Source organism: Alligator sinensis, unplaced genomic scaffold (assembly GCF_000455745.1).
Source record: "Alligator sinensis unplaced genomic scaffold, ASM45574v1 scaffold612_2, whole genome shotgun sequence".
Lineage (NCBI taxonomy): Eukaryota > Metazoa > Chordata > Crocodylia > Alligatoridae > Alligator > Alligator sinensis.
In genome coordinates, this window is record NW_005842085.1 from 1,574,153 (window position 1) to 1,584,802 (window position 10,650).

The following is a 10,650-nucleotide window of genomic DNA, read 5'->3' on the forward strand; positions in this document are numbered from 1 at the left end:
AAACAGGGCACCTTGTCACCATGTGGCACCACCAAAACTTTCACTGTCTGGGTGAAAATAAATTAGTAAAGGCCTGAACTGGCTTGCTACAAAGCCTTCCCTCTAATTTATTTTTAGTTAAAGCCCTTGTACTTACTACCCTGAATTCCTTCTTTTCCTCTTTTATTCACAAAGCAAGTTCTTCTTTCCAGAATAGCTAGTTGTTGTGTTACTTTGTCAGAATTCTGGACTACATTAGCTCATGAAAACAATGTAAACAAGTATCCTGCAGTTATGCAGAAAAGAACAACTGCTGAGCTATACAGAAGAGAAGAGGGAAAGAAAAAAGGCCAGTAATGATTCCAAAACCTGACATGAAAGAACAATTAATTTCATCTTCTGTACCTGTCATGTCTCCTATTAAAAAGGAGGACTGAAAAATTATGACTAGCTAGTGCCACAAGTATGATTGTAGAAGGCAGCTCATGTTAGCAAGTAGCCAGGCTTGACCTCAACATTTGTTTGGCTCAAGGGACAATTAAATGAAGTATTAGCACCACATTATAAACAGTCACATAAAGTAATAGTTCCATTTGAACAAGAGCACTGAGGCTGACCTTTTCTGCTTTAAAGAAAGTTTAAAGAGGTTTCTCTAAAATCTGTTTTAATTTAGAAAGTTACCTCAATGCATGAACTATGCATCATGCCTGAGTAAGTCTTGAAGGTTAAATTGGCTGGATTTATCATACTTTTTAGCTTCTCAACAGTGAGAGAACCAATCAGTAGAGGAACCAGAGGGTCACAGTCCCCATGGCACTGAAGAACAGGAATCTCTTTGTTGACACCACTGATAGTGCCCTGGCAAAAAGAAAAAAAAAGCACATTACAAAGGGTGGGTTTTGGCACTGCCCTGCAGCACAGACAGAGACTGGGGTATATTTAGTGCTTTCAAAAATACACACACACACACACACACACACACAAGCACTTATACGATAAGGAATAATTTTTATTAAATTAAAAAAAAAGCAATAGTTGTATTTTAAAAAAACCTAAAGTATTTAAAATGCTAGTTTTAAAATATTTGATTACATAATTCTTTGTAAAGTGTAATTTCTATACAAGTAACCTTTTTAACATTTTATAGAACTCAACTGGAAGAAAAGTAAAGAATAAAACTAGGACTTTTTGGGAAAGAACTGTTTTACCACAGGATTATCTTTAAGACTTGTTTTAGGATGTTACTGGAAATGCCACAAACATTTTCCAGGTATCTAGCTACTGATGATTAATTCCTTGTTTTCCTCCAGTATCCATCTTAATACACCCAAGGGTAAATTTTCAGGATTTCTGAGCATTTATTGCCACTGAAGTTAATGGCAACTGATGCTGTTGTGACACGATAATATGATCTTCAGAAATGAGCACTATTGAGAGTCATTAGGCTTAAACAGAGGAGACATTTATCTCTCTTTCATAGGGGTTTGTGAGGATTAGTATCAAAACATGGTACAAAGCTTTTATCACAAAACCTTATAAACTTATGTTAAGTACTCTAAACAACAGGCTGCAGTGTGTTTCTGTTGGACCTTCAATTGAAGCACCTAAATTAATGTACAACCTGGCAAACTGGATTGAATGTGCCCCTACCATAATGTTGTTATAATACTTCATCATATATCAGAATAAAGAAGATGAATTAAAGTTTGTGATGCACTCACACTAATGAGGAGTAACTGGATGTTCAACACTTTGGAGAAATACCTAGCCATTGGACCATAAAATGATCAAGCCCACAGTTCCCCATCTTAGCCATGAGGAAGGACATCGTGGGAAACTAGGTCAAAGGCTTTCTTGAAATCCAGATATATGACATCCATGTCATCTCCCTTGCCCAGGGCTCATGTCACCTGGTCATAGAAGGAAGTGAGGTTGATCAGGCAAGACCTGCCAGTCACAAAGCTGTTGGCTGGCCTCCAGAAGCTTGCCTTCTGTTAGTCTGGTGTTGATGGATCCCTTGACAATTTTGTCTACAATTTTTCCATGGATGGACATCAGACTGATTGGTCTATAATTCCACGGGTCATCCCTCCTCCCTTTCTTGAAGATAGGAACCATGTTGGCCCTTTTACAGTCTTCCAGGACCTTGCCCGAGCACCACGAATTTCCGAATATCTTTGCTCCTTCAAGACTCTCAGGTGCATTCTGTCAGGGCCCGCGGACTTGCGAATGTCTATATTCTCAAGGTGTTCCTTCATCTGACCCACATCAATGCTGGGCCCACCACCTACTCCCAGGCTGGTTCATGTCCTTTCTGACAGTGTGATCCCCTTGGTAAGGTGAAAAACTGAGGTGAAAAAAAATCATTTAGGAGATTGGCCTTTTCTTGGGCGTTGGATGTCAGCTGCCCAGTCTGATCCCGCAGGGGCCCAATGCCATCTTTATTCTTTTTCAACTTCCCACATATCTGAAGAAGGACTTTTTGTTGTCCTTGATCCCCGAAGCTAGCCCAAGTTCGGTTTGTGCCTTGGCTTTTCTGGACCGCTCCCTACAGATATGGGCAAGTGCTAAGTAGTCCTATTTGGTGATGCTTCTTATTTTCCAACTGGAGTAGGCTTCTCTTTTGAGTTTAATGAGGTCCAACAGTTCCTTGCCCATTGATTACATTCCATGCGAGATGGAATGGCTTTCCCCTGTGCCTCAAGGATTATGTTGAGTGATGACCATTCCTCATGTACTCCCTTATCTAGGGGGATATGGCCCCTAATTGCCTGACTTACCAAATCTCTGAGTTTGCAAAAGTCAACCTTCCCAAAGTTAAGGATTTCAGTTTTACTGAGGGATTTGCCTGCTCTTCGGTGAACTGAGAAGGTGACCAAATCATGGTACCTGTCACCAAGTTTCCCCTCGATCCTCAGATTGCTCACCAGGTTCATATGATTCCAGATAACAGGGCATAGAAGGCATTGGTCTATGGAACCAATGTCATGAAGGGCAAAACAAAACATATTCAGATATATGTTAAGTGGCCTTACCCAAGTCAAGTTACATTAGATAAGCAGAACAAATACCTGCGGAAAAGTAGTTCGTAATGGAAGCCAACAGCTGAGTGCCAAGACCCCTGCCAATTTTTGATGTGTTGTAAGAGCCGTATACAAAGATAAAGCACCTCCCTAAGGAAAATAGATAAAATTACTACTATTTTGAAGTTAAAATACGAGATGCAGTTACTTAAGTGATATATAGTAAAAATATGTATAGTGTGTATAAACTCATTTTTTCACTTAGTAGATCTTCAGCACATGAAGAAAATTATGAGTTTTTGGTGGCAAACAGAAACTGATGGCCTGAAAATTTTCAGAAGCAGATAGAATCATCAGCTCCTTCACCTAAAAGATCAAGGTTGTCTAATGCCAAGGAAGCAACTTAAATTTCCCTGGAAAATATACCAACATTTCTTCCAAACTATTATCTTACCTGAGAAAATCCTCCCACTATTATTCTGTTGGAAGGAATTCCATTTTTCACTTCTTGATCTATCAGTGCTTTAACTGGAATGTAAATAACATCTAGTAATTAATATGCACGCAAATCTAAGGACTTCAGAAGACAGAAATTATGGAAAAGGTGTAGGAATAAGATATTAATGCAATAGGTGGCAGGATGTTTTACAAGATACAAGCATAAAAATACAGGAATTCATGAGCTGAGAAACAAAAAGTCAGACAGGCAATTGTTTGGAACAGTGAAAATGCTCATGTCCTTAGAAAGGAGTATAAAGGGCTACAGATGTGCTAATCTATAAGGAAATATGAGATAAATGGTACCAGTCTGGCATACAGGACATCATCCCTGGGAAATCTAAAGCAGGTGGGCAAAGCAAGTTTTATTGGAGTGTGGAAACAGAAAGACAAATATGGATGAAGTTTCCAGTTAGTATATCATGAGAATTTAGGAGTACAATATGGAAAAAGAGAAAGAACAAGAGCTCTTTGCTAGTATGGGTTGGTCTGCTGGAGCCAGCCAGCTAAAATCTCCCTCTAGCCCAGCTGTAAGTACTTTGATCACATGCTTGTAAAGTAACTACTGTGAGGGTGCAGTCATTACTAAGTATTGTAATGCTGCTATCTAATGTATAGTTAGTATTATTTTATGGTATTTTAGAGCATTGGTTTAAATAACTGCACAACTGCTACTGGTCTTTGGCTTTAGAAGGCATTTTAACTGAATTACTGACTGGGTTATCAGAATTCCAACACAAGGAGTATGGTTGTTCTCCCCAGTGTCAAGGGAAACTGTGCTTCCACCAAAGCCTCTGTACTAAAAGTTCAGGCCACAAACATCAGCTTTTCTCTCAGAGTGGTTGTTGTTGGATCAAGTCTCACAATAGTCCTAATTCCAGGGTGCCATCTTCTGCTTACCGAGTGGCATAAAGAGATGTTTCTGTCACCTCATTGGGCTTTGCTACGTAGAACAGGGCTGTCCAACTAGTGGCTCAAGGGCTGCAAGCAACCTGTAAGGTCTGTCAGCACAGCTGCCAGAACTGCTGTGTCAGCGCAGCTCCAGAATACAGAACATGAACACCACCTCTACCCACCCCTTCATCTCTTTGCCCACCACTGAATTTGAGGTCTTTAGTCACCGGTGTAGACTCAAATCAGCAACCAGAAAGGGGCGAGTAGTAACAGTGCTCACCTCCTGGGCTGCATCCAGATGAGTGCAGATGTTTGGTTCCCTGGTGACAAGTAGCAGCGGCACACCTGTGTTGCTGTTACTTGTCCCTGGGGAACGCTTATGCCACACGCACTGATGTGCGGAAGGTTATCCTGAGTGGAGTAGGGGAGGCTGGGGCCAGCAACTATGCTGTTCCCAGGAGCCTTACCTGGGGTCCTGGGAAGCTGCAGTGCTCCTGCAGCTGGGAGTCTGGCCAGCAGATAGCCTTGGCCACCCAGGCTCCAGTTTTGGGCAGCAAGCACTGTTGCCACGTGCACTGTCCCACTTTTTTTGACCCCAGGATCAAAAATCCCCCCAGCACTGCAAGGGAGCAGTGCAGGAAACACCTGAATGTGTGATACCACAGACAGGTCTGCAGTGCCAGATACCTCACAGCTGCATTCATTTTGTAGGCATGCCAATGGAATGGCTCCAGCAGTTGCGCAGACAAGCCGCTTGCCTGAAGTCGGTCATCTCGCCTACAATAAGTCCTGCAGTCCAGATCTAGTCCACAGGGCCAAGTAAATTGGACAACCCTGATCTACAAAATTCTTAAAACTCAGTGGCTTTCAGACATACATGTCACATGCACAAGTACAAAAATACCCTTTCAATGAAATTTTCTGGCAATTTGTGCAGTTAAATTTATTAAATTACCCAATTAGTTGGATACATTTAGAGTTGTGACTGTGTAAATGATCAGTGTTGCTTATCCAAGTAAAAGACCAAGATTACAGATATAGCTGGGAATGAAGGAACTATTTCAGATGTGTAGCACTGGTAACCCTTCTCTTTTAAAATCTTAAGAAAATACATTCAACATATCCCCCAAAATACCATTCTCTGTTGCCTGCTTGATACCAGGTTCATCTTCTGGTGCATCTGGAGAGAGTCCAAAAATATCAAACCTTAAGGCAAAATAGAGATTACTCATTAGGAAACTAAGATCTCTATATGTTGGCATAATCACACCAAGAATAAGAAGTTAAGATTTAATAATACACTGTTTTATCACACTTTAATATTCTGCAATCTCAAATAACTTATCTTTTGGCAGAGGACAATTCCTTAATCAGCAATGTGGGCTCACTTCAGTTGGCACCATTAACAGTAGCTAAGAAAAACATATTTTACACTGACAGTCAGCAACATAAATGTGACTGTAAATGTGGATTAACAAAACTAGACCTCATACAACTCTACTTTAAAAGATTCTCTTCTAAATTTATGACAGTAAGCTAACTCAGTTCAAATACTTGAAATACTGAATGTTAAATTAAAAGATTTGGGGCAATATTCTGGACCAACAAATAATAGGCATTATGCTTTGAAATGAAATACTCTTTCAGGTACTCTACAAAATGCTGAGGGGAAGCAGGCATGGGAGAAGGGAAAGAAGGAGGACTAGTTAATATATCTATGCTTGAAAACAAGAAAAAACAACCTGAGACCATCCATCCTAAAAGAAGTCTACAACTTTCTCATAAATATCCACCTTAATGATATACAAAAAAAATAAAATCCATTTGTACTAGTAAAAAAATTCCTCAACGTTTCTATTAGTCTTCATTTTTACCAACAATAAAAATACTCTCATAGACTCAAGACTATGACACGTATTATAAAGGTAATTGCTTTCAGCGTTAAAATGTATCTTTTTCTTCTACCTAGCTGGTATGCCATCTTAGCCAATACCAAAAAACCAGATGTCATTAACAGAAACCCTTAACTGGAACAACACTAAACCTAAAAGTCTTCCACATTTGCAGTTGATTTCAGGTAGTAATTCAAGTTCAACCATCTTGAAAGTTAAGCCCAATAAACATAAACATTTAAAACTTTATAAACAATTATTTCTAATTCACATGTACTTACCAAGATGGCATAGCCATATTCATGTTTAGAGAAACTGGAATAACTGGCCTAGAGATTGAGAAAAACAGTACTGGTATAATTAAGTTTGACAGGAACAAATGTAGATAACCACTTTTTGTTTTATTGAAAAATGCTATGCTAAATTGTAAAATTAGATGTCGCACATCCCATTTTTAAAGTACAACTGGATTCAGCTATTTCACATTTTTTAAAATTGACAATAAACATTTGGGAAGACTAATTTTTTTTTTTATCAGAAACAGAAGAGGATGAATCAGAAAGTGTACAAACAAGTCTAAAATGAATAGAGTGTTTGTTTTTAAGTTTAGCTGTTCAGAAATAATCACAGCAGTAAACCAAAGATACAATAGGCATATTAGTTGGTGAGTTTAAGCAATTACAGATAATTTTTCAAAATTTGTTCTACTTGAGAACAGAACAAAATATAAATAGTGTAGTGTGTTCTTAAGTAACTCATATAAAAAACCTTTAAGGTTTTTTTTTTTTTTTTAAATAAGCATGACCCCAGCATTCTTTCCTGCGCATGGCAGGGGGTCGAACTTGATGATCTGCTCAGGTCCCTTCCAACCCTACCAACTATGAAACTATGTATTATCTGTACTCTTTGCTTCCAGTAGATAGTAAGTTAAAATTTTTAAGAACCTGGTTCACAAAAACACTAAGTGCCCCCAAGTACCACTGCCTTTTCTTCTGACAGTCTCCCTACAAAATTAAATCTACATTAGAGGAAGAAAAAATGAAAAAGGCAAATTATGAACTTACGCATGCGGGCAAATATATTTTACGTGTGGACTTTTGATACCTGCAAATGCTTCTGCCCAGCCATGTCTGTTGGAGAAAACTATGTTAAATGGCATCTGTATGTTGGAGAAAAGTATGTTAAATGGCATCTGCTTCTTCAGCTCTATTAAGTTTAATATCTAAATGCTGCTGCAGTAACAATGCTACACGAGATGAAAAGGTTCTAACACTTCTAAAAACAAGATTACGAACACTTCTAAAAACCACCCTTAGGGCAAAATGTAACAGACAGTAGTTCTTGACAAGGGTGCTGCAAAACCCCCTCAGAACTGCTGTGGCAGCAGCCAGGTAAAACTGCCCTGTGCATAACCCCTACTGCATTAGGACACTGATCATCAAAAAGCAGGCAAGAGGAGCTGGCTTAGGTTGCAGCCCTGCCCTTCACTTCCTTGGGAGGCCCACGGGACAGTTCCATGCACATGCCTCTGTTTCTGGGAGGGGGGAAGAGGGCAAGGGAAGTGGTGACAGAAAAGGCCCACAACCTGAGCTAACTCTTGCCTGCTTGAGGCTGCAGAAGGATGTTCCCGTACCAAAGGCCTTCCCAGGTTAGATGTGCAGCAGGTGTGGGGTAGTTTTATCTGGAGACAGTAGCACCGGGTTGAGAAGCACTGAGGTAAGTTGAGGCAGCACCAACAGTGGTTCATACCCGGGGAAGCTGTCATGATCAAAAAGAGCTCGGTAGGAGTGCCATGACTCTAAAAGGGTTCAGAAGCACTGCATTTGAACGTAATTCTTTCTGTTGCATACAATACTAAACACATCTAAAAAGAAAACTAGTTCCCTTTTCTTCTATTTACCAGAATATATCTGGATATACATTTGTATACACCTATATAAAGCATCTGCGATCTGTCAGCAATAAATCCCTGCCCATCTACCCAAATGTACATCAATTATATTTTTAAATTTTTAAAAATTTAAAAATGGATATTCTGTTCTTTAGAACCATTTTACAAAATTGAAGTATGCTAAATCAAAAGGAATGAAAATAAATGTGCTTTTTGGATGTAATAAATCTAGGAGCAGCAACTGTAATCAGTTCCTACCATTGTTTCTATACACCTACAGATGTACAGTTGGTGATCTTCAGGGATCTGTGTTTTCCGTTTGCCATAGAAAAACATGGATTTTCTCATTTTAAGGAGAAAAGTGCAGATTTTCACCTTTAAAGGAGAAAAACATGGGGAATGGCCCATTTTCCCTTGCAGGCTGGAAGAGTTCCAGCCTGCAAGGGGTTGGGGGAAGCAGGAGGGCAATCAGGCAGCCCTCCTGCAGCTAAATCGGGGGGAGGGAAGGAATTGAGGCCTCCATAATGAAGAGAAGAGAGGGAGGGAGGGAGTTGGGCAGGACTGGGGCTGCTGCCCAGCTGGGGTGGTGCATGGGGGCCAGACCCAGAATGCACAGCCACAGGGCCCAGGCAGGGAGTGGGACAGAGCCGTGAGTGGCTCATCCAGGGGGCAGCAAAGGAGCTGGCTCCTTGCCACTGCGTACACTTCCATGAGGAGGGCATGGGGGCCACATGCTCCCCAGATTGGTGCACGGGGTAGGGGTGGGTGTGTGCTGCCCACTGTGGGCTTGGGGCTCCCTGCCTTGCTGCCCTCCCCCTGGGGCCTCTGCAGCCCAGCGGGCAGGACTGGTACAGCAGGGCAGGGTGATGAGGCTCAGTGCCACCTCCGGGAGCCCTGAGCCACCATGGCGAGATGTCCCCTGCCTGCCCAGCAGCAGCAGCAGCGGCACAGCAGCACTGAAGTTGTTTCCCCTGCTGCTGTTGGGCAGGGATGGGGCACCTAGCCATGGCGGCACAAAGCTCCCAGTGGCAGCACCTAGCTTTCCCGCCCCACTCTTCCCTGTGGGTAGGGAGGGGCTGTGGGTGGGTAGTGAGGGACACTGACAGGGCTGGGGGTGTTGTGGGTAGGGAGTGAAGGGCACCAGCAGGGGTGGTGGGCCATGGCTGGAACTCTGCCAACCTGCAGGGAGCTCATTGCAAAATCCACGGGTTTCTCTGGTAAAACAAGAAACCCGCATTTGCCTCCGGTAAAAGCTAAAATCTGCGGTTTACTCCATTTTTCCATGGGAAACGGAAAAACCGGATCCCTGATAATAACATACTAACTGTTCCGACTTCACCAAGACTATTTATATAAATGAGGAATTTAGGTCTGGCACCAATGTGTTATCGCAGAAAGTGTTACTCATCTGACACTTGGACTATTTGAGCTGCTCACAAACTACTTTGAGGAACTGAGTATTTGGTACAAGGTTATAGCACAGAATCAAGTCTCCTCTGTTCATTCCATTTGAGCAAACTCTATACTAAAGGTATTTACTTAAACTATAGTTACAGCTTTCTCCTTAGATTATATCAGTATAGGGCCTATTATTTTGGAAATTACTACTTGTAACAAGCCAAAACATTCTGTCTGGGAAGAACTAATTAAGTAAGGCTTAATCCAAACTCAACTACGAAGCTGAGCTAGGAATTTATGTACTGAGCTCTTTAAAGCAATCTTACTTATTACTTCTTTTCATCAGGGGACAAATACATACTAAGCTGGTCTCAACAGTCTGAATTCATTAAAACAAAAAACTATCTGGAAAAGTGCCAGTAAAACTCTAGGAGTATGAACAGATGCTGCATCTGTTGCAAAACAAATGTTTTTGTCCTGTGACAAAATAAGAGCATACATACATCCCCCCAACCCATGACAAAACCAGTTAAAAGCACACTAGGAAGAAGGTGGATACCACCTCACATGTGACAGACACAATATTAGAAGTGGTGAGGGACTCTAAGGACTACATCATAGCTGCACTGACCCTTGCAAACAGAGAGAAACGTGGAAGCTCTCCGGGTATCTCTTAGTGTTCTGGACAAGCACTGCCAACAGGCTTCTGGCCTGCCATGGCTTCCAGTTCCCACTGCCCACACCCATATCCATTCCACAATCCCAGGTTATGCAGTGGGGCTGTGGCCAAGCAGGGCGGGAAGCCCCAGCAGCTGTTGGCCATTCTACAGTTCAGGGCAGTGCCTCACAGCTGTTGTCAGAAGCATCAGCCACCACCACCACCAAGAGAAGAGCTCCACCCCCCAGCAGAGCAGTCAGGTGACAGCCAGCAACCAGTGGCTGTAAAGAAACAACAAAAATTGTGATCACTCATGTTTTACAACATATACCCTGAATGATCTTAAAGAAATCTCAGATACACTTCAATAAACTGTTATACCTACCCAGTATCACCCAATCCATGAAGAAATATGAC

The 10,650-nt window shown here is 41.6% G+C and overlaps 1 protein-coding gene across 3 annotated transcripts in view; it reads right to left on the minus strand.

Annotated features, from left to right (window-relative positions):
- The window catches only part of LYPLA1 (lysophospholipase I), a 15,068-nt gene extending 4,418 nt beyond the window's left edge, over positions 1 to 10,650 (minus strand). Inside the window, exons 1-7 of one of the 3 annotated variants that reach the window (XM_025204496.1) lie at positions 10,619 to 10,650; positions 7,351 to 7,416; positions 6,568 to 6,615; positions 5,530 to 5,600; positions 3,457 to 3,530; positions 3,051 to 3,152; positions 661 to 837 (exon numbers count right to left, since the gene is read on the minus strand). In XM_025204496.1, the coding sequence (XP_025060281.1) occupies positions 661 to 837; positions 3,051 to 3,152; positions 3,457 to 3,530; positions 5,530 to 5,600; positions 6,568 to 6,590 (447 nt within the window). In that variant the 5' untranslated portion in view covers positions 6,591 to 6,615; positions 7,351 to 7,416; positions 10,619 to 10,650. Of the gene's footprint in view, positions 1 to 660; positions 838 to 3,050; positions 3,153 to 3,456; positions 3,531 to 5,529; positions 5,601 to 6,567; positions 6,616 to 7,350; positions 7,417 to 10,206; positions 10,515 to 10,618 lie in introns of those variants that run through there. The other 2 variants (XM_025204494.1, XM_025204495.1) reach the window with 2 other exon arrangements.